The sequence below is a fragment of the Nipponia nippon genome, unplaced genomic scaffold (assembly GCF_047370975.1).
Source record: "Nipponia nippon isolate SJK-2023a ecotype South Korea unplaced genomic scaffold, ASM4737097v1 scaffold_8, whole genome shotgun sequence".
NCBI lineage: Eukaryota > Metazoa > Chordata > Aves > Pelecaniformes > Threskiornithidae > Nipponia > Nipponia nippon.
In genome coordinates, this window is record NW_028262402.1 from 2,128,564 (window position 1) to 2,156,163 (window position 27,600).

The 27,600-nt window shown below is 45.0% G+C and overlaps 1 protein-coding gene across 13 annotated transcripts; it reads left to right on the top strand.

Annotated features, from left to right (window-relative positions):
• The first annotated feature begins 5 nt into the window (after positions 1-5).
• PTGR1 (prostaglandin reductase 1) lies at positions 6-26,220 on the top strand. 13 transcript variants are annotated; one of them, XM_087741329.1, is made up of 13 exons: positions 477-659; positions 762-875; positions 2,814-3,339; positions 12,281-12,387; positions 13,036-13,173; positions 15,119-15,164; positions 15,898-15,957; positions 17,188-17,355; positions 20,538-20,655; positions 20,959-21,114; positions 22,594-22,699; positions 23,962-24,080; positions 25,577-26,220. In XM_087741329.1, exons 5-13 carry the CDS (start codon positions 13,068-13,070, stop codon positions 25,685-25,687), a joined length of 990 nt encoding a protein of 329 aa, XP_087597455.1. In that variant the 5' UTR covers positions 477-659; positions 762-875; positions 2,814-3,339; positions 12,281-12,387; positions 13,036-13,067; the 3' UTR covers positions 25,688-26,220. The 13 variants fall into 13 exon arrangements, with proteins under 13 accessions (XP_087597451.1, XP_087597453.1, XP_087597455.1 ...); XM_087741323.1 differs by having other exon boundaries at positions 479-659; positions 13,067-13,173; XM_087741325.1 differs by lacking the exons at positions 477-659; positions 762-875 and adding an exon at positions 6-141 and having other exon boundaries at positions 13,067-13,173.
• The last annotated feature ends 1,380 nt before the right edge of the window (positions 26,221-27,600 follow it).

The following is a 27,600-nucleotide window of genomic DNA, read 5'->3' on the forward strand; positions in this document are numbered from 1 at the left end:
AGTGAGCACATCCGTGAGGCAGCCTCTCGGCCTGAGGGGACGGCGGGCAGCCTCCGGTCAGGCGAGCGCGGCGGGCGGGCGCTGACGAGAAGGTCCCCTCCAGCCCTGACAGGCGGAGAGGGGCGGGAGCGGGGGAAGATGGTGGGTGTTGCCGCCGTGGGGGAAGGGAGCTGGCGCAATGCGAATGCGGTCCCTGAGAGAGGAGGGGTCGGGGTGGATGAGAAGGCGCTGGAGCCTTAGTGCGGGGTTACGTGGCGGGGCTGAGGAGCTTGAGTGTTAACTCTAGGCTGCGGCGGGAGGTGCCTTTCTACCGCACTTAAATTACATTAAAATTAAGAAAGTGCAGTTCTGTACTTCAACTCCCACGACCCCTACCCCCCCCCCAAAAAAAAAAACCAAAACCCAGTACTCTCTACGCCTGTTCAGCTATCTTGATGTGATTTTCAGAAGTGTTTCCATTCGAGCAGAATGAAGAGCACCTATTCAAAATTGGAGAGCGTGTGTCATTGGAAGAACAGTAGTTGCGCAGTGCTGCGTTGGTCACGGGAAAAGTGAAGTCAGCTGAATGTGTTTACTCTTTTTTAAGACTGCCGTAGTTATGCTGTAAAAATAGACCAGCATTTTGCAAGAGGACTTGCGCGTTGTGCTGTCAGCTGGAAGTGAGTGTTGTCACTGAGATTTGGGGAGCTGCTGTAAAACTGATTGTACTGAACTACCTCGTTTATAGTCTGAGGTTATTTTAATCATTTGAAATCATTCAGACCGCAGGTCTGCGTTAGAGGGAAAAATCTTCTGTGTGCCAGCTCGCTTCAGGAATTACACTGGACGCAGCTTGATCCGTTTAAGGCATTACATTGACAGCACTGCTGCTGGAGGTACTGTAGCCAGGAAGCACTTTATGATGTCCTGTCAGCCGTTCATTTGCTGACATCTGGACACCATACTGAGAAAAATTACTTTGAAGTATGGGGAAGAATCAGACTGACACCATGTAACTAGACAGCCATCATTAAATGCCACTTTTTATTTGGCAAGTGGAAGACCTTTCAAAATGATTTTCGATTCATTTTTGATTGGCAAAAAGTCTGCAATCTGTGGCAAACGTGCTTGCATGTTTCTTGCCTGAAGGCAAGATTCTGATTAGTTTCTGTGAGAGGTGGCTGCTTGAACCATGCTGCAGGTGGCACCTGGTTGCTCTTCAAAGGGCCAAAATGATTGTCAATATGTGGCTGATGGAGCTGGCAGCTGAGTAGCCAGTGCTGTACCTGCTCCAGCTACTCCTTTTCCGTCCAGGCTAACTACAGCCTGAAATAAGAAAATGGAAATAAAGAAGGACCACTTCTAATGTGAGAGGCTTTCCACTATGACGATAACCATGTATGTTCTCTATTTGCATATGACATGAGGGAGAGGGATAATGTCACCCTTTCTTAAGTGGTTATGTAATAGCTTTGACCTCCTAGGCCCTAAAAATTGCGTGCTTCATTTAGTGTAATGGTAAAACGTGCTACATTAATGACAGTGTTCAATTTTAAGGAATAAAAAAAAAATGTTGCAGCTACTTAATATGCAGTTAGCATGTTGGAATTAGTATAGCATGTGGTTTGAGGAAGGAAAAGATATTTTTAGCAGCTGCTTATCTAGGAGAATTTTTAGTATTATTATACCATAATGTGCATTATACCAAACGTATAGCAGATACCTTTCCTAGGTCTGAAGTCACATGTAGATATTCTACAAAGGTAAACATATAGTATAGCTTCACTGGTTTGTGAAATGAATATTTTAAGAACTGGGAAAGGGTTTGATTTTAGTAAGTACATGATAAAACAGCACAAAATTGATGATATAATCAGTTCAGAAAGAGGTGGATATTTTGGAACTACTAGTGTGCTAACTAGAATCTCTAAGGACTGAAAGCTTGGTCACAGCAGATACATAAAAGACGGTGTTCTATTTTGGTGAAGTGACCTGTTGCTTTTTATATTTCATGGGATGAATTTAACACTAAGCCTTTTGGGTAGACATATTGTAAGTGTTGTTTTTGGATTTTGGTGGGTTTTTTGCAAATCATGCTCTATTGATTCTTGGTTCAGAGGAGATAATTGGTTTCTTTTTCTTCTCAGGACTCAGTTCTGATGAAAGAAATTAGGGTGTGTACATCCTGAATAAATCTCCCATGAGAGTTTTCTGGTTCTTCAGGTATTTTGAAGAGTATCCTATAGAAACCCGTGATAAATAATAAGTAAAACCATCAATAATAAATAAATACAAAATTATAACTTTGCTTGCTCCTAATATTGATCTAATTCTTAAGGTGTTCATGCTCACAGTTGTTCATATGAAATAAGCACTAGTTGTTGTACCAAGAGCTAATTATGAATTAAGAATGCTAGTTGCCATTATCTAGTCACAGAATAATTTAGGTTGGTAGGGATTTTGGGAGGTCGTGTAGTCTGTACACACAAGCAAAGCCAGACCAGACTGATCAGATTGCTCACAGGCATGTGAAGGTGTATAAATTTTGAAAGATGGAGATTCTACCATCTCTTCAGGCCACCTGTCATGGTTTGGGGGGGGGGAGGAAATCCCACAACTTTCCATGTATCATTGGAAAATGCTGTCTTGCAAACTACATTCATCGTCTCTTACCCTGTCACTCTGCACTCCCCTCAGATGAGCTGGTTTCCATTTTCTTGGTACTGTCTTACTAAGCACCTGTAGAAAGCAGTAAATCTCTTCATGGGTTTTGCTTCTGGAGACTGAACAAAGGCATTTTACTCAAGTTTTTCCTCATCTGTTATGTTTTCCAGTCCCTTCATCATCTTGGTGACCCTACACTGGACTCGCTCAAGTATGTCAGTGACTTTCTTGTACTGGGGAGCTGAGAACTTAAAGAGACTGCAGTGTTAAGAACAGTTGTCTCAAAGCTTGCTTGTGTGTGTTTATCTGATAAGACTGGACAGCAGACCACTCTTTTGTCTGATAAGACCTGAGGGCAGACCATTCTTTGGCTTCTCAAGTGCCACTAGCTTGCAAGGAAACGTGTGCAAACTTGCTGAAGCAGCAGGCCATTCTTTGGCTTATCAGGCACCACCAAGAACAGGACACCAACTGGTATCCGGGCCAGGCCGCTTGCCCACCACCAATATATATTGTGTGATTAGATGTGCGTGTGTTGGGTATGTGATGTTGCCCTGGGTAACCAAACCGAAACGAGAGGGCAAAACTCCCTCTCCCACACCGGATAAAAGATCGCACAACGAAACCTGAGTGTGGCCATCCACCACCGAAAAACTGAAGACTGAGGACCAACGGGACGCCGCTGGATCCATGGTGGTGACTATCCTTTGCTTATCTCTCTGAATGCTTGCTTAATTTCCTCCTAATATTTCCTGCCTTTCCTATTGCTTTCCTCTTTTATATTTACCCAGTAAAACGTCTGATTGGTGGCATATAACCTTGCTTGTGTCTTAATTTCGCTCTTGGGATCATTACAAACCTTCCCCAAGCCTGACAGTCAGACTGGGACTTAACAAGAATTCAACACGGCACTCCAGATGCAGCTCAGTCCTGGTTCAGGGTGGTAGGGAAGGACTCTGTCCTTCCAGGTTATGACTGTCCAGGTCTTTTATAAGGACATCAAACATTATGGCTCCCAATATGATCCCCAAGGGATGCCACTAGAAATGGGCTGCCCACTGGACTTCGTCCCACTGAGGACAATCCTGAAATCTTCTGCCTTCTTATCCATTTATGCACCAATTTATCTCACCAGTTTGGCTGTAAGGATCGTATGAGAGATTGCATCAGTGACCTGTTTATATCTGATTCTTTGCTGCGTTTATGAGCTTTATTTGCTTAAATGTTCTTCATGCGAAAACACATGCTTCTCTCAGTCCAAAGCAGGTACAGATTTCCTTGCACGAATCAATACCCTCTGAGATCCTCTAATGTAGGTTATGGCTCAGTTTCCCGGGGAATTTGGGACCACAGGTGAACTGGCAAATCCAGTCAGTTATTCAGAGTTTCATTAGCACATTGAAATTCATTAATCTTACAGTTTGGGAAGGGAAGCAAGAACAAAGGTTAAGCACCACACCAAATATTAAGCAGGCGATTTAGAAATTCTCACCTTCCTTCTGTCAGATAACTGAGACTAAGGTACATTTCTAATCTAGACAAGTTGAATACTAGATGTTGTTTCCTCTGTGGTGGTACTGTAGTCTCCTTGTGGGGTAGGTGGTTTATATCTGCTCGAGCCTACACGTCTCATGAGCTGATATTCCCATTAAGGTTTACAACCCTTGAAAAGAAGGGTCCTGGAGGGGAGACCCTAAAAGGCCGGCAATCCCCCTCAGCACACAAGGGCGACAGATCAGTGTGTGCTCGGGGTTCTCAGACAGGAAAATCTTTAGCCAGAGAAGCCACAAGTCTGGAGAAGGACTGTCTTCTGAATCTCCACTTCCGTGAAAAATGTGTGAAGCTTCCCTCAAGGATTCACCATGACAACTCTCAGTCCTCGGCGTTTGGAGAGGTGTTGATCTTCACAAAGTACCAGAGGAAAGGCAGTCAGGCTAAGAATAGGGGCTGTAGGGGGGCATTCCAGGATTTTTCTTTCAAGCCCGCAGATTTAGTGTTTTAAACACCAGTGGTGGATGTAATCCTTGCTCTAACTCTCACAAGAAGTTTTCTTGTGCTGGGCTGGATATAAATTTGAGAGAGGGACGATGCTTTAGTCTGCTTTTATAGGGAAGGAAGGTCCATACTGTGCAAGTTGTATGCATTTCATCTGAAGTGAATATTGTCTGTGGTGGTGTAATTCTCAAACCATGTTTGGCACACAGGAAAAGGATTGAAAGAGAAAACCTGCAGGTGCCTTGATGGCAGAAGATACATGCTTCATTAGACACAGGAGAATGTTTTCTGAGGGAGGGAGCAAGCAAGGATATAGAAGGAGGAAAGGAGGAAAGCAGGAAGGAAAGGAGAGATCATAGAAAATCATAGAATAGTTTGGGTTGGAAGGGACATTTAAAGGTCATCTAGTCCAACCCCCCCACAATTGGCAGGGACATCTTCCACTCGATCAGGTTGCTCAGACCCCCATCCAACCTGACCTTGAACGTTTCCAGGGATGGCGCATCTACCACCTCTCTGGGCAACCTGTGCCAGGGTTTCACCACCCTCATTGTAAAACATTTCTCCCTTATATCTAGTCTAAATCTACACTCTTTTAGTTTAAAACCATTACCCCTTCTCCTATTGCAACAGGCCCTGCTAAAAAGTTTGTCCCCATCTTTCTTATAAGCCCCTTTTAAGTACTGGAAGGCCTCAATAAGGTCTCCCGCAGCCTTCTCTTCTCCAGGCTGAACAACCCCAGCTCTCTCAGGCTTTCCTCATAGCAGAGGTGCTCCATCCCTGTGATCATTTTTGTGGCCCTCCTCTGGACCCACTCCAACAGGTCCATGCCCTTCCTGTGCTGAGGACCCCAGAGCTGGATGCAGTACTGCAGGTGGGGTCTCACCAGAGCAGAGTAGAGGGGCAGAATCACCTCTCTCGACCTGCTGGCCACCCTTCTTTTGAATGCAGCCCAGGATACGGTCGGCTTTCTGGGCTGCAAGCGCACATTGCCAGCTCATGTCCAGCTTTTCATCCACCAGTACCTGCAAGTCCTTCTTGGCAGGACTGCTCTCAATCCCTTCATCGCCCAGCCTGTATTGATATCAGGGGTTGCCCTGACCTGGGTGCAGGACCTTGCACTTGGCCTTGTTGAACCTCATGAGGTTCACACGGGCCCACTTCTTGAGCTTGTCCAGGTCCCTCTGGATGGCATCCTGTCCCTCAGGCGTGTCAACTGCACCACTCAGCTTGGTGTCATCTGCAAATTTGCTCAAGGTGCACTCGATCCCACTATGTCATTGATGAAGATATCAGGCAGTCCCAACATGGACCCCTGAGGGACCCCAGTCGTCACTGATCTCCATCCCGACATTGAGCCATTGACCACTACCCTCTGGATGTGACCATCCAATCAATGCCTTATCCACCAAACAGTCCCCCCAGCAAATCCGTATCTCTCCAGTTTAGAGAGAAGGATGTTGTGGGGGACTGTGTCAAAGGCCTTACAGAAGTCCAGATAAATGACATCCATAGCTCTTCCCTTGTCCGCTGATGTAGTCACTCCATCACAGAAGGCCACTAGGTTGGTCAGGCAGGACTTGCCCTTGGTGAAGCCGTGCTGGCTTCCTTGTATCACCTCCCTGTCCTCCATGTGCCTTAGCGTAGCTTCTAGGAGGATCTGTTCCATGATCTTCCCAGGCACAGAGGTGAGGCTGACAGGTCAGTAGTTCCCAGCATCCTCCATTCTACCCTTGCTAAAAATGGGTGCAATGTTACCCTTTTTCCAATCACCAGGGATTTCACCTGACTGATACAACTTTTCAAATATCATGGAGAGTGGCTTGGCAACTACATCAGCCAGTTCCCTCAGGACGCTGGGATGCATCTCATCAGGTCCCATAGAATTATGTATGTTCAGGTTCCTCAGGTGGTCACAAACCTGATCTTCTCTTAGAGTGGGAGGAACTTTTCTCCTCCAGTCCCCATCTTGCGGTTCATCCACTCAAGAGGTGTGGGAAGAGAGGCTGCCAGTGAAGACTGAGGCAAAAAAGTTGTCAAGTACCTCAGCCTTCTTGTCCATTGTTACCAGTTTGCCAGTCATGTTCATCAGTGGGGGTACACTTTATTTGATGTTCCTTTTCTGGCTGACATACCTATAGAAGCCGTTCTTACTATTCTTTGCGTCCCTTGCCAAGTTCAGCTCCAGCGCACCTTGACCTTCCTGACCCTATCCCTACACAACCGGGCAGCGTCCCTATAGTCTTCCCAGGATACCAGTCCCTGCTTCCACTGCCTGCACATTTATTTCTTGCCCTTTAGTTTGAGCAGCAGGTATTGACTCATCCATGCTGGTCTCTTGCCTTCCTTTCCCGATTTCTCACACCTGGGGATGGAGAGCTCTTGTGCTCTGTGGAAAGCAGCCTTAAAGATCTGCCAGCTCTGTTCTGCTCCCTTGTCCCTGAGGGCAGTTTCCCGGGGGGTCCTATTGACTAACTCCTTGAACCTTCCTAAAATTCAGGGTCTTGACTTTACTCTTTGCCTGACCCATATCCCTCAGGACTGCAAACTGCACCAGTGCATGGTCACTGCAGCCCAGGCTGCCTCCAGTCTTGACGTTACCAATCAGCTCACTTGTGTTGGTGACCAACAGGTCCAATATTGCATTCCCTCTGGTAGGGCTAGATGGACACTCCTGTTTACAGAGCGTAGGAAATGTCAGAGCTCACAAGTGACCAGTGTTGATCAGCGGTGAGAGGCAAATCTGTCTGGGACTGTACGTCACTGCGGGATGGCTGCTCTGTCGTGGCAGTGGGAGCCCTAGGATGGCATTTTGCTTGGATGCACCCATTTTTGCTTGCTGTGGAATGTCACGGTAAAGTACTATGCTGAGCTGATGTGCGCTGCGGGAGCGGGGCGGTCGCCAGGCCCCTTTTGCCAGAAGCTGTCTGCTGTCTAAAGCAGTGATGCTACAGATGCTGATTGCTGCTCTGTGCTTCCACCCTTCCACTGCAGTTCCTTAGACTCTCATTGACTTCCCTCTTTTTTTTTTTCTCCCTCTTGTCCTTTTATCTTTTCATTTATCTATCTCAGTCTCAATACTATGGATGTATTGGAGCGGTAACAGATAACAGGTATGTCTCGGATATGCTAGGTGGGCTGGAGCAGTGAGTTTCCTTTGTGAGGGAGAGGCTGGTTGCTTAGGTGGTGAGCAGGAACTCATTCAGGGATGTCTGCCCTTGTAATATTACAGAAATTCAGGAGAGGGCCTCAGAGGGATTGCTGGTGCTTGAAACCATGTTTGTAACTTCCCTTCTGAGCACGCAGGGCTGTCTTATTGCACTACGCTGCAAGAGACGGGGGTGCTTGATCTTTGTGGAGGTAAGTAACGAGAAATGAGGGAAGGAGCAGTCAACAGATGGGCTTAGTAAGTCCGGAAGCTCTTGCAGTAACTTTGCAAAATAAGATACCAGCCTGAGATTTCTTATCTTTTTCCCCTGAAACAAAATTGCTTGCTTGGTGTAGTCAAACGTTTAGGGTTTAATTTAAATGGAGTTTTCTAGAAATTTAAGCTTAATGGAGCTTTTAAAAAAGGGGAGTTTTCTTTGGCAGCTGTAAAATCAAGCAAATGAAACATTGCCGCATGTGCTTGGACTGTACCAACATTTAAGCAAAGGGGAAGTAGAAAGAGTGCTTGGAAGAAGCTCAGAGTGCTCCACAGTGACCAAGGAATCACAGCTGGTCCTTCAAGAAGCTTTGGCTTGGTTGGTCAGCCTCCGTCACCTGCAGTGTCCTGTCTTCCTTCCTACCTGTGGGCTTCTTGCTTATTCTTTCTTATCAGATGTAGTTCTTAAGACTCTCATTTTCTGTGCCATTTCTGAGAGCTGAAGGGCAGCTGACCTGTTTCAGTGCAGGTCTTGGCTTCCTTTTTCTGCTCCCCGTGTGGTCTTGCCTTGCAGGACTGTTGAACCTCTGTGCAAATTACAGCCTTGTAACAAAGTGCAGGGCAGCGCAGTCTTTACTGAGCAATGACTACTCACCTCCAATCTCTGACCTCCGACCAGGGCTTGATAGTATTGCATAAAAAAGTGAAGTTGCAGCTTTATTGTTTCATAATGCAGCGTCATGGTTGCTTAGATATTTGCAGTATGGCGTCTGCCAAAAGTACCATGGGAGTGGTTTGCCTTTGCCTTGTTTTTCACCACAGGAAAAAAATAATTTCTGAGAAAACATTGTAATAGCTAAGCCAGAAGGGAGGAACAGATAATTTTTGCTAAGACTTGCAGGCACTTACGATTTCAGGCCATATTCACTCCCAGGTAATTGGTAATGCTGTAATGTGTGGGGAGGTAGTATCTTCTAAGTGTCTGATTTTATGGAAAAAATTGGCAGAGATTAATGTAAAACTTTATTCTTTGATAACTTGATGGGCGGGACCAGAGGACAAGGAGGCTTTGAAGGACATCAGAATAAATGTTGTCTTGGACTTCAATTTCAGTAAAAGCTTTAATGGCTCTTTTGTAAGAATATCAGGCAGAAATGCATCACCTTAATTTTTTCCTGGGACTTGCTAGGAATGAATTATTTTTAAAAGAGTCTTTTTATCACCTTCATGGACTGTCCTTTCTCAAGTTTTTATCATAACTGCCTCTTTGCAGTAATGATTATAATGGGCTGTGAAGCACTTTATGCAGAAAACACACAAAATAAATGTATTATTCAAACCCACTGACACTGACAACAAAGTAGTTTTAGAGTGCAATGGTTACTGCTCTTGGAGCTGAGGTAGTGGCTATCACATGCTTAGTCCAGTAATGCTATTATTGGACTCCACAAATGTTGCATCACTGCTGTTTATGCTTTAGAGTTCTTTAATGTGCTTAAGCAATGTAGCGCTTACTAGCTTTTATGATTTTATATCTAAACATACAAAATAATCTTGGTTTGTTAACCGGAAATTGGTTTGGGAATCCATTCATCAAGCATGTGTCTGCATTCTGTTTTCTGTGTGTTTGGTTTGGGGCTTTTTGTTTTACAGCCTACAGAAAACATCTCTAGCCTTGAAGTGGCTATAATAATGCGATTTCAGTAGGTGGTGAGATGTGGTCAGCAGAAAATTTGTCCTGTTCCCGAAGTCAGACCTAAATGTATTAAAAATGGTTCAGTGAAATTAATCTTTCAGTATTGTTTGGGATTGGAGTATATAATATTTCAGTATTGGAGAGATCATTGCTCTGCTGAAAAATCTGTGTATCACGAAAAGCAGAAATTTTTGGTAGGAATGTGAAGATTGGTGTGAATAGGAGGTCTGAGTGTGGAAGCAGAGAGAAATGGCCCATACTGATGGCACCTAGATTTGCAGAACATCAGGATTACAGCACATCTTTGTGCAGCTTCTTAGAGGACCAGGTAGGGAAAAAAGGGACAGCCTAAAACAAGAGGCAACAAGTTCCTGTACTCGGACTAAAGTGAAGAATCAAGCTATTAAGATATGATGGTGGGAATATAAAGAACAGGGCTGGAGCCCTGAGGCACACAGACAAGAGACAACGAGCAGAGAGTCAATGTGGATGAACAGGACGGGAGACAAAGCGTTTCTGAGCCACCACTGCCTCCCGGGGGTGCAAATGGCACACCAGCGCACGGCTGCCAACCTAGCCAGCATCCCTTGTCCCCAGGCATTCCCACCTGGAGCACCTGAGTGCCTGGGTCTGGACGCAGGACACCCTGCTGGGACAGACACCTCGTACTGCTTGTGGGTGTAAGCGAGTGAGCGGGATCAGTGTTGTGTCACTCCGAGCTCACCTGTTGCTCCTGTAAGCTCCTTTGCTGAGGTTGCTCTGTTGTTGCTGCAGTGTCACGATATCCTTTGTTGCTGAAAAGTACAGGTAAGCACTGCTGATACCAAAGCAAATGCAGCAGCAGATGGAATTGCCAGGAGAGTGCCACCTGCTTTTTTTTTGCTTTTTTTTTCTTTTTTTTTAGAAAAAAACATCTGCAAATCAGATGGCAATTGCTGCAGATAAGTTTTCTGTGACCTTGGTTCTTGTTATTGTATGTGAAATGTGAGGAATGCTGATTTTGGCTGCTCACTTGATGAATGCGGGGTGCTTTGACTGTGAGCTCGATGATACTTCTGTCATTTTGTGAAAGACATACGTGTCCTGATATAGGTGATTTCCCCAGCACACGCTCCTGATGCAGGAGCCCTTCACCTGTGCTGTGTTTGTTTCTCATCGAGGAGCCAGGACTATCCCTGGTTCATCACAGAAAGGTGCTGAGTGCTGATGAATTTATGGGCCTGGTGGCTTTTGCTTTTACCTAAACAACGGAGAGCTTGCCCTCTTCTCCCTGGTCCTTGCTTGTGTGTCTTTAAAAAGTTTTGTTTATTTTCTCAGCTCTCTGTTCCTAGTTAGTAGTTTTGCCTTCAAGTGTTTTGTAGTTAAATGTGCTGCTACATATTGGGCTCTTTACACTTTCCACCCTTCATATTCTACTTGAATATTTTCACAAGAGCAATAAAAGCTGAAAACAGATAGTCCCTGGACAAAGTTTTCTCCCATGCCGCATGCCTCATTGCAACACAGTTGAGGCAAAATGCCCAGGCTTGGTGCTGTTTCTTAAGGTGGCTCTGCAGTGCAGGGAGATCCCGGCGTGCAGAGGCACAGCCACGCAACCTCTGGTCCCTTGGTGGTTGTACCGGGATGCCAGAGCACACGCGTGGGTAGGGATGTCCTCTGAGAACCTGCATAGTGAGAGCATCTCACTGTGTAAATGTCATGGCAGTGTTCCCTTGTCATAGTGGCGTACGTATGGATCATTCGCTGTGTTAAATGATGGATTGAACAATGAATTTGATATTTTTTTCCTCAGTGGCAGAACTCTTAAGAGTTTTAGGGCTGGAACTGTGGTCCTCAAAGGAAAGAATCACAGCAAGATAACACCAGAATGACAAAAATGTGCTCATGGCAACAAAGATGAATCACCTTCTGATCAGGGGGCTGGGGGAGAAAGAAGTAGGGATGCCCGAAGGTAGCCTAGGAGTAAGTAGCATAGTAAAAATCGTACCCTGGGAGGGGACCTTACCTGCTAATGTCAGACCACCTTTGTATAATGAACTAACCACTAACGGCCACATGCTCAGAAGAGCATCAGTTATCTAATCAATAGCTGACCAATGAATGAGTATTGTGCAACTTCTTCTTTGTTGTAACCTGTGTAAAAGCCTACGTCTCTAAGGAGGTGTGCTGGCTTTGCCAGCTATCGCTGGCACCCATTTCTGTCCAGAACTGGGTTAAAGGTCAGAAGGTGGATCTCAGCTCTGTGTGCTTGCTAGCACGGACCCAAGCCCTGATTGAGGGACAACAGACTGGAAAAATGGGTTTTGAAGAAACTCCTGCTCCAGGGGATAGTCTCAGCCTCCAGACTGCAGTATTTTGTGGTTTCTAGGACCTTGGGGTTTGTGTATTTAGCTTGGCATATTGCAGAACATCCCTATGCAAGTGGCTGAGCGCTGAATTGGAGCGGTCTGTAAGGATGATCTGAAATCTTGATAGAAGAAAGGTGAATCACGTCGGGTGTGCCCTGTGCCAGGTTTACTTGCTCCTGGGGAAGTGGGTGGTGGTACTTGCTCTGTCAATAAAAGCACGTCTTTGCCTTTTAGGAGGTGTGTGTGACGGAAGGAGTCCAGCCATCAACTTGAGTCGGGTGCAGAAGGTTATTGACTGGCCTGGTCAGCAGAAGACACAGTTTTCCACCTGCCTGCTTCAAGTATAAACTTCTCTTTCTTTGCCTTTGTTGATAGGCTTGCTTATAGGAAGGAAAAAGGGACTGTGAGGGTAAAACAAATGCAAGGCATTTGTTTGTTTCCATCTTCTACAGAAAATGGTGGTGACAGCGTGCTCCTAGTTCCAAGCCCCGAGCTTGGCAACTGGAGTAGCATTTTCTTTTGGCATATGGGGTGTCACGGAAAGAGGTCTTTCTTACCTTTGTATTTCTCACTTGCACTTTGGTTCAAGTTTGTAAAAGTTTAGGTTCAGTACTCACCCCATGTAATCGGGGCAAAAGAGTGAGTTTAAGTGGGTGGGGTTTTTTTTTTCCTTCCAGGATATTTTTTCTCCTTAAACTAGAAGATTTTCCCTCTTCAATTTCTTTAGAGTGGGAGCAGTACCTCCTGCTGGCTTCCCACACCAGGGCTTGCTGCCAGCAGGCAGGGAGGTCTGGCAGGTCGCAGTAAGCTCCGGGTTGCTTAGGCAATGAGGGGGCTTTTCAGACATTTTCTTGATCCAGTGATATTGCTACAGGGTGCAGGCAGAGGCTGTCTTGTGTGATGGCAAGTTATCAAGGTACTTTTATGCTTTATAAAGCCTAAACTGGCCCCTGTGAGCAGCCCAGCACCGTTAGGCATCTCTTTGACAGGTGCTCGTTCGCTGTGCTGTTTGTTGTGCAGGATGGTGACTGCCAAGGTGTGGGTCCTGAAGAAGCATTTTGAGGGTTTCCCCAAACCCAGTGACTTCGACCTGAAAAAGATAGAGCTGCCAAACCTAAAGGATGGAGGTAAGTGGAGTGCTACCTGTTTTTATTTTTTCCGGAGGTTGTCTGGTTGCTGATGAATGGCTGTGCATCTGTAGAACTGTTTGTATGTTTCTCTGGCTTGGATTTTCAAAAATGGGTTGGCATGGCTTGTGGCAAGCCATGCACCTTAGCAGAGAAGGGCGACTGCTCGAGAACATGTATTCTGATGGGTTTGGTGGGTTTTAAGATGTGCTGCCTTCTGATAATACCCGTAGAAACAGTGGCTGAGCTCTTCTAACTCTAGCATGCAGCAGCTGCGGCATGCCTTTCACAGTCTCACACGTGGTGCCTGATGGCAAAGGCATTTGAATGTGTTTGCAAATGAAGCTTATTGGAGAGAATTGCTGAAGTGATATGCCCTTGAAACCAACAGCCACAAGGAAACAGTTTAATTTAGAGAGAGAGAAAACTGAACTGTGACACAGAACAAATGAGATAACTGTAGTAAAACCCAAACATACTGTACTGGTGAAAGGTTTTCATCTACTTTATTTTGCAAAATCCTTTGGAGAAAGCTGGAGAAGACGGTAGCTTCTGCGAGTATGTTTTCATTGGAGTTTTTCATGCTGATAGGGAAGGTATTGAAGGTAGTGCTGGCAGGGAGCAGAGTGACTGGGGTGGGAGGGAGCCTGCAGCTGCGAAGCCTTGGGGCTGAAGTCAATGTGGGCTGGCCTTTCATTTTAAGAAGCAACAAGGCAAGACTTCTGTCTGCCTTCAACATCTATTTTTTTGCCAGTGCTTATCTGTTATATTTGACCTGTTGTAACAGCAAGAGTGAATAAAAGGAGAAAAAAATGCACAGGTTTTATTCCTGTGTTTCTTTATTTTGAAAAGGGTAGGGAATATGATAACTTATTTAATGCAAGAGCTGTTGATAAAAGAATTTATTTTTGGCTTCAAGTGGACATCTGTACCATGCTGTCTTGAAACTCATCCCACCATTTGTCCTTTACAAAATTTACTCCAGTTTAGAAGGTGAGCCAAAGAATTTGCATTAAAGTACTAGTTATGTTTACAACTTAAAGGTTTGAAAGGTAGTTTCTTCTTACATATAGTTTCAAGTGTTTTCATAGCATGTGTACTTCTATAGCGTTCAGACACACTTAAAAATTTCATGCCTGTGGGTATTTAAGAACATGGAGTCATTTCTTCCTTCCCATTTTAATCCCTACAGCAAGAAGAGGCATAACTTCATACTAGAGTAACGCTTCTAAAGGAGATGGCCTTTCTTGTTATATTACATGGCCTTGACTGTTCTTCCTGCTCGCTCTGAGAAATGGGAAAATATTTATATTTGAATATGTTTCTAGCTTGTAGCAGCTAGAACACTGCAGCACAGGCAATGAAAAGTATTATTAGGTGGAGATGAACAGCTAAATCTGCTGTGTGAATTAGAATTTAAATTAAAATTTGTTTAGCAGTATCTTTCACAAGAACTAGTGGCATTAGAGACAGTAAGGTGAATTAGGCTACCTAGAAAAGACAGCCTAATGCTTTCTGTTTAAGGGAGCAAAGTGTAGTGTGTAGTAGTGTTTATATTTGACTTGTGCCAAGGTTTCTTACCACCTCTGCTGATTGAATCATGGGAAGGCATTTCGTATCTGGGTCGAAAGTACGTTAGTGTTTTGCTTAGGGGGTCTGACCTCTTGAGCCTCCTACAGAGAGAGGAGGCAGATAAAGAAAAACAAGGTTGAAAAGAAGCTAAAGGGACATTACAGAAAGTGCCTTTTGTAACAGCACAGTGATAATCCAGACAAAGCTAATGAATGTAGTAGTTGGTTCTGATCCTTTTTCCCTAAAGGGTGATGGGATATGGAGTTTTTGAGCTGTCAGGAATTCCTATGGCTTTTGTTGAAAGACTGACTTGTGGAAACTATGCTTTACTGCACTGCTAATGCCCAGGAATTTGCTTTGTCTTTTTCTGCAGAGTTGCTCCTTGAATCAGTGTTTCTCAGTGTTGATCCTTACATGAGGTATATATTTTTTTCTTTTTTTAATTGCTGGCTAAGATACCTCATTTGATCTCCCACTTAAACCTAAAAGGAACAGGTACTGGGAGCATCCCCTGTTGCCAGAGTTCCAGATGCCTTTGTCTGATTTTTATAAAATATGTGTAAATTACAAGACTCCCAATATAGAGCTGTGCCAGATTTAGCCAGACGTCAGGACAATGATGCTGCAGTCCTGGACTTTTCTTGGACTCTGCTGTTGTTTGTTGTCATGTCTCTTCCACTGGAATGCAACAGGCTCAGATGAGACTGCAGCCCTGTTGGCAGTAGCTCCTTCATTTATCTTGGCAACCTTGTACTTAAGGATACATATTCTAAGTAGGAAGTTGCTGATATGCCCATGTTAATAGCTGGTAGTTCAAGCACCGGGAGACTGGGTAGTTTGAAGAAGTCTGGTGGACCCTAGTGTCAGAGATAGTTCTTTGGAGTCTCAGTCTTGTGGTGGTGGACCATGCTAGGAAGATTAATGCTATTGTGTCCACAACACTCTAAGCCCAGTATTCAGTCAAGATGGGATGCTCAAGTAACTGGCTATGGAAAACATCCAGTTATGTCATTACAATGACAAGCTCTTTGCGATCTGTTCAACATCACTGCTTATACTCTCTTTCTGGGTCAGACAGTAGCTATTGCTTCATAGCATATCTGGAACATCATTAAAGTTTCTTACAGTAAGCCATCTCTGCCTATGTTACAGACCTTACAGTCGAAGGGACATGAAGGAAGGGGACATAATGATAGGCACACAGGTTGCCAGGTAAGATCTTCAGTTCTTGTTATCCATACACATGGCAGATCTCAAAGGAATGTGCTGACATTCAAGACATCTGCAGCCTGCTTTACCTATTCTTGACATAAGTCTACATACTTCTGCAACTGTATTCTTAGCTGTAATTGGTTGGAATGTGGTTTTCCTCTAAGAACCTCTTTTGCTTTCTTGGAGAGCATTTAGGCCTCTGATACAATCTCTATGTTATTTCTGGCAATAATGTTTTCAAAGGAAATTTTTAACAACAGAGGTATGAAGGACCGACCATTGTACTTGCCATAAGCATCAACGTCACATTTTAAAATCTGCTGTGCTAGTAATTTCATGCCTGAAACCATGCATGCTATCTACTCCAGCTGAGAATACCTCAGCATCACCTAAGATACAGCTCTAGCCAAAGGGTTATCTAACCTTAAATACATCCTTTCCCAAGCTTGTGGTAATTTAGCTACACAGATGTTTCCCTTTGTCAGTTTGTTCCTGCTGTGCTGCCTCTAGGTTGCTGCCCAGGAATGTCTGTGGCCTTTGACTCTTGTGTTTCTCTGCAGGAGCACTGAGGGCTGGGATAAATTAACAACAAAGTCTGCCAAACAGAAGGCCAACAGTTTCCAATATTTCAAAGCTGTTTACCTACCCTTTCCCAATGTAGTTTTCCCATTGGGCTAAGAAAGTTGAATTTTCGTTTGGCATAGAGACACTGCAAGTATGAACTTCTCTCCGTAGAACTGCTTTCTGTCTGGTTTTGTTACCCCAAGAGGTTCCATCTTCAGGATCTTCAACCTTTAAATGAGGTGCAGATTGTCTGAGAAGGGAACTACTTGTTACAACCTATCTGTGACTTCTTGCTTTTCCACCCTTTAATCCTGGTGTCCTCTTTCCTGCCTTCTAACTCACAGAAGCCTAGCCTGAATTCATACCAGACTGGTGCTAGCCAAAAAAAAGTTGGCATCCATGTGGGAACATTAGATTTGTTGTGGGCAGGGCTGAGTCTAGAATCATCTTGCCCAGTATCCCCCTGGTGATGAGAGATTGTAGACATTTCAGGAAAGACATCAGAAGTCTACAGCACCAGCAGGTATGGGCTAAATGTCCTGATGTGAAATATTTATTTTCTCCTGCATCACAGGGCAACAGGAATAAAGGAAGGAAGAGCCAGTAATGATTTGTCTCTGACAGGGCATTCTTTTCACCCACCCTCCCCCCCTTTCTTTTAAACAGGATTGTAGAAAGCAAGAATCCTGCTTTCACAGTGGGGGCCTTTGTTGTGGCTAGAAGTGGCTGGAGAACTCATTTCATCTCTGATGGGAAAGACCTACAACTCCTTCCTTCCAATTGGCCAGAATCACTCCCCAAATCTCTGGCTCTTGGGACGGTTGGCATGCCAGGGTGAGTTTTGAGATCCAAAGGCAGCTATCCCCTGGATTTTGTTGTGCAGGATGTTTCTGCCTATCTGTATGACCTTCTTCCCTCATCTTGTTCTACCAGTATTGTCTGCTCACTCTGGTAAAAAATGTGTGCTTCTGGATGCCCTTACCCTGTAGAGGGCCTGAAGTTTGGCCCATTCTCTAGATCAGAGGAGAGTTGTCTTGGAGATTATGGTGCATCTCCCTGAGGAGTTGTAATGATGCAGGAAGAGGATTCAAGAGGGGCTGGAAAGAATCCAGTTCAATCTGAATTAACCTCGGTGGAAAGACGCAAACTTCATTGGCACCTGGACTAGTCTGCTTTTGCTGATTGGGCTCTTCTGCTACCATCATATTTCCAGAATTGCCCCCAAAATGGCAAAAGACAGCTCTCATATCGTGCAGCAAAACAGGCCCTTTAAACTTCACTGCAGCAGAGCTGCTGTGCTTCAGAATCTGTATTCACTACTGCAGTCTCAGTCACCTTCTTACATTTCTTCTCTCTTTCTCAGTAGTTTGTATGGGAAATCAGGACTTGGTCAGTCCTGTTGACACAGAAGGCTTTCAAAATGATTGTAACATTGTGTGTGATGCAGAACTTTTCAGGTTTCATTTTGATATCAGACAAGATACGTGTTTTTCCAGACAGCTGCTATATGGATTCAGTTCACCCTTTCAGTTCGGACCCAGTGGGAAGCTCTTAGCTTGAATTTAGAAGTTAGAAGAAAAGTTTGTTGGGATTCTGGGCCAGTTGATCACATTGCTTCAGGAAGCTTGCAGAGCCTGATGTCATTCAGTATTTATATGAGTGGAACATACTTGAGCTAAACTTCAGTGGTTCCTACAGATCCCAATTCACCCAGTAGCCATAGCTACCCAGAGCCATAACTCTGCACAGTAGTCCTCAGGAGCTGTGTGCCCATCAGTTCAGCAAGGTTTTGCACCATTTTTTCTTTTTCTGCCAGCTTTGATTTGTGATGAGTATTGTTTAATTGCCTCGATCTGGTAGATGCCAGCTGTCTACTGACCCCTGTCTAGCTTGGATGTACTCTCTCTTCCAGCGTGTAACTGAGCTGTCACCTTACGAGTTATCTCTGTGTTTCTCCTTTCAGCTAGTGAGCACAAGGAGAGCTGTTTTCACCTAAGGTGGACTTCTGCCACAGCGTCCTGTTTCCCAGTAGTGTATCTGTTTTTTGGGGGGATGGCTGTAAAAAAAGCCAAATTAGGAAGTTTGGGTTAATTTTTGTATTTCATAAAGAATGAGGAAAACTGAATCTTGTTCTGGTTGTGACAATATTTTGGTTCAATGTGGTCAAATGGCCAGCAACAAAAGGAAGGCTAAGGAGAATCTCTGTGTTTTATTGGATACGGGGGGAAACATAGTGACAAAGGATGAGGAGAAGGCTGAGGTACTTAATGCCTTCCTTGCCTCAGTCTTTAATAGTCAGACCAGTTGTTCTCCAGGTACCCAGCCCCGTGAGCTGGAAGACAGGGACGGGGAACAGAATGAAGACCCCATAATCCAAGGGGAAGTCGTTAGAGACCTGCTACACCACTGAGACACACACAAGTCTATGGGGCCGGATGGGATCCACCCAAGGGTACTGAGAGAGCTGGTGGAGGTGCTCACCAAGCCACTTTCCATCATCTATCAGCTGTCCTGGCTAACCAGGGAGGTCCCAGTTGACTGGAGGTTAGCAAATGTGGCACCCATCTACAAGAAGGGCCAGAATGAGGATCCGGGGAACTACAGGCCTGTCAGCCTGACCTCGGCACTGGGGAAGCTTATGGAACAGCTCATCCTGAGTCCCATCACTTGACACATACAGGACAACCAGGGGATCAGATGCACTCAGCATAGGTTTATAAAAGGCGGGTCCTGTTTGACTAACCTGATCTCCTTCTATGACAAGGTGACCTGCTTAGTGGATGAGGGAAAGGCTGTGCGTGTTGTCTACCTGGACTTTAGTAAGGCCTTTGACACCATTTCCCCCAGCATTCTCCTGGAGAAACTGGCTGCTCATGGCTTGGATGGGCATAGGCTTCGCTGGGTAAAAAAACTGCCTGGATGGCCAGGCCCAAAGAGTTATGGTGAATAAAGTTAAATCCAGCTGGCAGCCAGTGGCAAGTGGTGTTCCCCAGGGCTCAATATTAGGGCCAGTTCTGTTTAATATCTTTATCAGTGATCTGGATGAGGGGATCGAGTGCACCCTCAGTAAGTTTGCAGATGACACCAAGTTGGGTGGAAGTGTTGATCTGCTGGAGGGTAGGAAGGCCCTACAGAGGGACCTGGACAGGCTGGACTGATGGGCTGAGGCGAACTGTATGAGATTCAACAAGGCCAAGTGCCAGGTCCTGCACTTGGGTCACAACAACCCCTTGGAACGCTACAGGCTTGGGGAAGAGTGACTGGAGAGCTGTCTGGCAGAAAAGGACCTGGGGGTGTTGGTTGACAGCCGCCTGAACATGAGCCAGCAGTGTGCTCAGGTGGCCAAGAAGGCCAATAGCATCCTGGCTTGTATCAGGAATAGTGTGGCCAGCAGGACCAGGGAAGTGATGGTCCCCCTGTACTCGGCACTGGTGAGGCCACACCTGGAATCCTGTGTTCAGTTTTGGGCCCCTCACTAAAAGAAGGACATCGAGGTGCTGGAGCATGTCCAAAGAAGGGCAATGAAGCTGGTGAAGGGTCTAGAGCACAAGTCTTATGAGGAGCAGCTGAGGGAGCTGGGGTTGTTTAGCCTGGAGAAAAGAGGCTGAGAGGAGACCTTATCTCTCTCTACAACTACCTGAAAGGAGGCTGTAGCCAGGTGGGGATTCATCTCTTCTCCCAAGTCACAAGCAATAGGATGAGAGGAAATGACCTCAAGTATCACCAGGGGAGGTTTAGATTGGATATTGGGAAAAATTATTTCACCAGAAGTGTTGTCAAGTTGAACAGGCTTCCCGGGGAAGTGGTTGAGTGCCCATGCCTGGAGGTATTTAAAAGAGGTGCAGATGTGGTGCTTAGGGACATGGTTTAGTGGTGGACTTGGCAATGCTAGGTTAACAGTTGGACATGATGATCTTGCAGGTCTTTTCCAACCTAGACAAGTCTATGATGCAAGTCACATCTCTGTGTCTGGCATCTTTTATTCCTCACTGAACATGCTTTCTTTGTCTGCACAGCCTCACTGCGTATTTTGGTCTGCTGGAGGTCTGCAAGATGAAGCCAGGAGAGACGGTGCTGGTTAATGCTGCAGCTGGTGCTGTGGGCTCTGTGGTGGGGCAGCTTGCTAAAATTGGGGTGAGTGACTTGAACTACTCATACTTGCTTCTCAGAAGGCTCACCTGAGAGACAGGGGAAAAAGGCCATAAATGATCAGAAGGTGGGGCATCCCTGAAGGCATGCCTACAGTAAGGCCTTGAGATGGGACAAACTCCTGAAGATGGGGCAAGGCTACCTGAATGTTTCCTAGAGCTCAGGAACTTGTATGGCGATGACAGCCTGGCTTTAAGGGTGAGCCCTCCACCCAGCACTCTCTGAGTGTCAGCCTGTGTTGTGAGGGGATGTTTAATGTTTAGAAATGTTTTTCTCCTTTTCTTGCAGGGTTGCAAAGTGGTTGGCTGTGCTGGCTCAGGTGAGAAGGTTGCCTATCTGAAAAAAATAGGCTTTGATGAAGCCTTTAATTACAAGACTGTTACATCTTTGGATGAAGCACTGCGTAAAGCCTCTCCTGATGGCTATGACTGTTTCTTTGACAATGTGAGTTCAGAAAGAGGGCCTTACCCTGAGCAGACTGTCATTTTCCTTAAACTACAGCAGGAACTCAATATTGTATACATATAATTGAAGGCTACACCAGGAACTCGATATTGAGTTCCATCTAATTGAGAAATGGTCTCTGTAAGAGCTTACTGCTTTCCTGTTCCCTTCCCACACTTACTTCTGCATCTGACTTGGGCAGTAACAGAAAGAACAAAGATCAAAAGGCAAAGCTGGGTTGTTGGTGGTGTTTGTGAATGGAGAGAGAGAAGCTTTCATTCTTTGGAAAGTATGGCACGTTTTGGGGAGGTGAGAGTCACAGTGAACATTTAACTGATGCTGAACAGAGAGAGCTCTGGTCCATTCCTGGGCCCACCTTGGACCACAGGCAGTTCTCTGCTGTTGCTGGAAGGGGAGTGAGCATGGACAGCCCCATGTTCCATGGTCCAGGTGTCTACACCGGTACCTGTAAATAACACAGTTGCAAGGACCACTTGTAAAATTGCTGGAGTGGCTCATAGAGGGTTTCTGACCTCTCCCAAGTACAGCTGGAATTAATGGGGGCTATGGACTGTTCTCGATACGCTGTTTGAATGTGACCATCTTATTTTGGAGACTAAGAGAGTTTAACAGTATGGATGCAGTCAAACCATGTCAGTTCACCTTCAAGCCAGAGAACAAGCCCTGGCTTTTTTAATTTCCTAGTGTAGCTAATATATGCACTATACCTGATAATGTAATACCTGGCACAGGGGTATTAGCTGACATACTGGCCTAAAACTCCCTGGCTAGCCACCTGGTTTAAAGGGGAGCCATCATCACCCCTTTAGCATGTCTTTCTCTCAGCAGTCTGTCCGCTGATCCAGGGGTGACGGCGCTGTTGTTCTGTATGGATTGCAATGCACCTGCCTTGCCCTGGCAATCAATGTGAATGCACGGTGCCAGGGCAAAGCACTTGCCCCTATGGCAGGAGCTCCTGGCTGCCTTGCCTCACCCTTCCAAATTTCATGTCCTGTGCTGCTAAGGTCCTACACAGGTTTTATGGTCACGTCCATTCCCTTCCCTCTCACTTTCAGCTTTTGTGCAGAGCACTTCCCAGCAGTAAATTTTATCACAGCTTTTCTCCATTAAAAGCTGAGTACAGCATATCCCCATCTGGGAGAAGAGAATCATTTAAGTAAAAGCTTAGGAGGAGGGATCTAAGGGCAAGTCCCACCCAATGCTTCCAAACCAAGCTTTGTGAAGCAGGTTCAGAATTAAAACCAATTCCCTGCGGTCATAACTAATTTTTAGAAGAGTGACATCGAGTCGTCATAGATGTTTGGATTTCTGCAGCCACTGAGTCTTTGGAGTAGTGGAACTTACCTCTCCACCCCTTGATGGAACCTGTTGGTACAACAATGCAAGGTTGGCAGGTCTTGACAGTCAATGCCAAACACTGGATTGTCTCTAATGCTGCACATGCTCTGGTTCTTGTAGGTGGGTGGAGAATTTGCCAGTATTGCTATCAACCACATGAAGAAATATGGAAGGATTGCAGTCTGTGGAGCCATCTCTCAGTACAATGACTCAGTGCCTCAGCAAGGTGTGGGCCTGCTTTCTTCTGTCTAAGTTTATTTCCTGTTTGGTGGTGACAGAGAAAGACATAACGGGAATCTCTTGAGATTTTATTGGTTGTTTCCGTATGCCATTTGAGTGTGTGTATGTGTGTGCATTTGGGTACCTAACCGCTGCTCTGGGACAGTGGGAGTGTGACCACGCTCCTTGTGTGTACACGCACTCATACCCCTCTGTGCACACTCGTATCAGATGGAGAAGATCAGCTGATTAGAAATGGAAGGAGAGACTAAACTACTGAAAACAGGATTCCCCAGGGCTCTAAGCAGATACAGATCAGTAGAAGGCAGGTGTGGTGGCATGATGCCATTTGCACAGAACATACTTTTAGATAAGACAATGGATTCCCCTCAGGTTTTTAGATGAGGCAGCTTAGGGTTTTTTTCCATAAGATTTCAGCTGCTGGTGAAACTGCTGGGAGATGTGGCTGAGATGAATATTCACTTTCAATAGCATTAAGTTTTCCAAATCTGCCTTCTAGAAGAAATGGGAGGTCTGAATTCTCTTTGGCAACTGACTGGCTTTGGACTCCAAGATCACTTTAAAAATGGGACAGGCTTTTGAGAGTGGTTTAACCCAGCTGGCAACTAAGTACCACACCCCCCTGGTGGGATGAGGGGAGAATTGGGGAAAAAAAAAAAGTCAAACCCGTGGGTTGAGATAAAGACAGTTTAATAGGACAGGAAAGGAAGAGAAAATAATAATAATGATAAAAGAATATACAAAACAAGTGATGCACAATGCAATTGCTCACCACCTGCTGACCAATGCCCAGCCTGTCCCCAAGCAGCTATCGCTGCCCCTCCAGCCAACTCCCCACAGTTTATATACCTGTTTCTTAATGTGTGTCAATTTTTTGAGATTTAGGAAGAGCATGATAGCTTGGCAGGCTATCAAACAAACTGTCAAAACAATATTTCCAGGATTCAGCTGAAACACCTCAGCTGAAGCTAAGGCTGCTTTACTTCTGAATGAAACTGTTTTCAGAAGCGTTGGGTGTTTAAACCCACAGCTTTACGGATCAGGCCTTTGTTTCCCCGGGGTGGCTGTATGTCCATGAATCCTTGGACTTTTGTTCTGGAAATTCTGTTTGGAAAAAATAGCAGTTGCTTCTGGCTGGAACAAAGTGATTCAGTGGTCTTTGTCAGCTAAAAGCTCTCTTTAGGCACTGGGTCTCATTTTAAATGAAACTGATATTGCAAGTGGTTTGCTGGTTCCTTTTTCTTGCAGGGCCTTATGTGCAGGTCCCAATGATCTTCAAAGAGCTTCAAATGGAAGGGTTTATTGTGACCCGCTGGAGTAACCGCCGGGAGGAAGGTCTGAATGCACTGCTAAAATGGGTGGTGGAGGTAAGGAAGGAAGGGGTAGTTTTCTATAAGGTGTACTCACACGATAGCTTCCCTCTTTGCAAGGGGTCTCATCATAGCTGTTGAGGTGAGGTCCCAGCGTGATAGTTTTCTTCTGTCTGACTTGATCTTTGAGCCTTTTGGGGATACTCAAGCCGTAGTGAACATGCCACATGCCTTCTGCTTTGTTGAGACCTGCGATATTAGCTTGTTGACTTAGGTATATTCCAGAATACATGTAGGCTTTGGGAAAGGATGCTTCCAGAGTAATTCAAAACACTTCTCTGGCAATGAAGAGTTTCATTTTTAGAGTGAGTCTTTTATTTCTCATTCAGAAGTCTCCTTTCATTTGTAGTATGAGCAAGGATTTCTATTGTAGTGTTGTGCTGAAATTACTGGCAAGAATGGATGTTTTTATGGAACTGGGAGCTGGGCTTTAAAGGGACTTAATAGGGAATTTCTTAAATTTCATTTTTCTAAATGGAGGCTGAATTTAACACTTGGTTCATGGCTGTGAAAAGCTTGTGAGTGCAAGCCCGGAAGACGAAGAGGCTCTAGCTTTTACAAACATGAGGATTTGGGATGGCTCAGCTTTTAATCACTTGGATCTGCAATTCTGTACGTCCTTATGGGTAGAGACAGGCCTGGCTTTGGAGAAGTAATCCCCTACCTGTCCATTGTTTGGGGACCAAGTAGCACTAAATCTGTTCTGGTGTGATTTTTTTGTAGCAGTGACTTTTGCTTCATGTTACGACTTCAAGCAGGTCTTTCAACAGAAGCAGATCCTCACAACAGCCTACCTAGTTTTGCAAAGTTGCCCTGGTGCATGCCACCTTGCATGTTTCAGATGAAACATACAAGCTGGAGAAAATGGCATTGCAATTTAGTCTCCAGAATATCATAGAATCATTTAGGTTGGAAAAGACCTGTAAGATCATCAGGTCCCACCATTAACCTAGCACTGCCAAGTCCACCACTAAACCATGTCCCTAAGCACCACATCTGCACCTCTTTTAAATACATCCAGGTGTAGGGACTCAATCACTTCCCTGGGCAGCCTGTTCCAATGCTTGACCACCCTTTTGGTGAAGAAGTTTTTCCTAATATCCAATCTAAACCTCCTCTGGTGCAACTTGAGGCCATTTCGTCTTGTCCTGTCATGTGTCACTTGGAGACCCACCCCCCACCTTGCTACGGCCTCCTTTCAGGTAGTTGTAGAGAGCAATAAGGTCTCCCCTCAGCCTCCTCTTCTCCAGGGTAAACAACCCCAGCTCCCTCAGCCGCTCCTTGTAAGACTTGTGCTCCAGACCCTTCACCAGCCTCGTTGCCCTTCTTTGGACACGCTCCAGCACCTCAGAGTCCTTCTTGGAGTGAGGGGCCCAAAACTGAACACAGGATTCGAGGTGCGGCCTCACCAGTGCCACGTACAGGGGGATGATGGTAAAAACTAGGCAGCTGGTGAATGAAAACTCAGCAATTTCCTTTCTTCCTTTTGACAGGGAAAAGTGAAGTACCATGAACAAGTTACTGAAGGATTTGAGAACATGCCAATGGCTTTCATTGGAATGTTAAAGGGAGAAAATCTCGGAAAAGCTATTGTAAAAGTCTGAAATTCCTGGGAAACTGGTGCAGGAGAATGTGATTCTGTTAAGTGCTTTTAAGTCACTGATTAAAAATCATGTTTCAGTCATTTTGCTGGATGTTTGCTGATGATAACTTCTGTTAATAATTGGGCTAGTAAGTGTAAGTATATGCCAATAGCTTTGCTGCTGAAGAAATTGAGAATTGCTTCCCAAAGCTACACACACACACAAAAAAAAGCCTTTAAACTGCTGAACCTCATCAGAACTGTAACAGATTTAATAGTAGTTTGAACCTTTCTATGAGTTGGCTTGTAGAAAGGAAAAGCAATTCCAAAAGCTTTACCAGCTGATGGCACATCTGATGACTAATGTTTACCTATTGATTTGGCCTGGAACTCAGCAAGAGGGATTTTTTTAACCAATATCAAGGAGCAGAGAACAGGCTAACAACACCTGGGGGTTTCCTCCCACAGATAGGCTTTTTTTACTTTCATCAGGAAATGTAGATATCTGAGTTATTCTGAGATTATGGAAATAAAAAATAAATCTTTTAATGGATACTTTGCTTGTGTTATAGTTCTGTTTGTGGAATGCCCTCCACTTCCTTGCGGTTAACAGAGAGAGGCCAAAATATTGTGAGCACTTATTTATCCCAGCAGATCTCACAGTATGGGTGGCATGGATAGGTCACTTATTTCCTTCACTAATTTGGCCATTGGTGTCCAAGCTTAGAGTTGACCTTGCCATGGTGTTCACCCTGGCTCTCCTGGAAGATGAGATCAATATGCTGGCCCTAGCTGTGTTAAATTGGTGTCCAGGACCCACATGGTGCTGAGCGAAGGAGACACACAGATTAGGAACAATAAAAGTCTTAGGTCTATTGAAAAAGCCAGAACAAGAACCTGTTACCGACTACAGGATACAAACAGGTATTGAAGGTGATGGTGATCCATCTTCAACCACTGTGGAGGATTTCTTGGTTAATTTTTAGGTCTCGTTGATCTGTGAAAAGGGATCCTAAGTGGCCTTAATGTCTTTGCAGTGCCAGGGTTAGATGCTCTGTCAACAAGAAGACATAACTGACTTACTTACTTACTTAGTTGATCTAGATCAACTGGTACTTGCTGAGTGAACAAAACACATGTCCTGAAATGCAGGTTGACTGGCCACTGGGGAAGTAACGCATCTTGGCACAAGTAAGAGAGAGGTTCTGTGTGCTTTATAGGGTTTTCTGAGGAGAAAGAATTGCCAGTGTGTGTTAGCTCCAGTGCTGTGGTTTTCAACTGACCTCTGAGAAAAATCTGTGGAGTAATACCACTGCACAGCCTCAGAAAAGAGAGTTTGTTGTCAGTAGGCTTCAGATCCACTGTGTAGAGATCTGCTGTTGTCTGTTGTTCTCTTACTGAGAAATTCTCAGAGGGCTTGCAAGTCCTAAAATACTGAATTGTTTTAAGTCCAGTGAATTCACAATCTCTTGTTTCAAGTAAAGTTGTGATTTGGGAATGAACTACAAATAGCCACATGGAGTTCCTGTCCCTTGGTCAGAGTTGCAGAAAGATTTGTCAGTCAGAAGAGTTCTGGCTCAGCCTGCTTTCTCATAAAATACTGACCTGTGTGTTGCCCTCGCTATCTGTGTATATGTTTCGTGCTTCATGAATTGCAGCTGGTTTTCCAAGGCTGTTTTAAAGTTTTTTTTGTAAAAGCAAAACCCTCCTGAACCTGCCCCACCTCTGAACTTCACTGGGGAACATAGCTAGTTCCTCCTGAAAATGCAAGTTTTCTGTTATGCACTGGGAACACTGCCAGCACGTGAATAATGGCAATAATGTCCCTCACTGTCCGGCACCACCTTCAAGTCTTGCAGTTGTTTCTCACTGTGAGCTCCTTGAAGTTCTAAGTGTTATGGAGAGATATCTGAATTTTTCCACAAGGTGTTGATG

Bases quoted from the DNA above. Each gene is read 5' to 3' on its own strand.
- PTGR1 (XM_087741321.1), top strand. The intron at 13,174-15,118 runs GTAAGTGGAGTG...CTTTTTCTGCAG, and splicing joins GCCAAACCTAAAGGATGGAG to AGTTGCTCCTTGAATCAGTG. The intron at 20,656-20,958 runs GTGAGTGACTTG...CTTTTCTTGCAG, and splicing joins GGCAGCTTGCTAAAATTGGG to GGTTGCAAAGTGGTTGGCTG.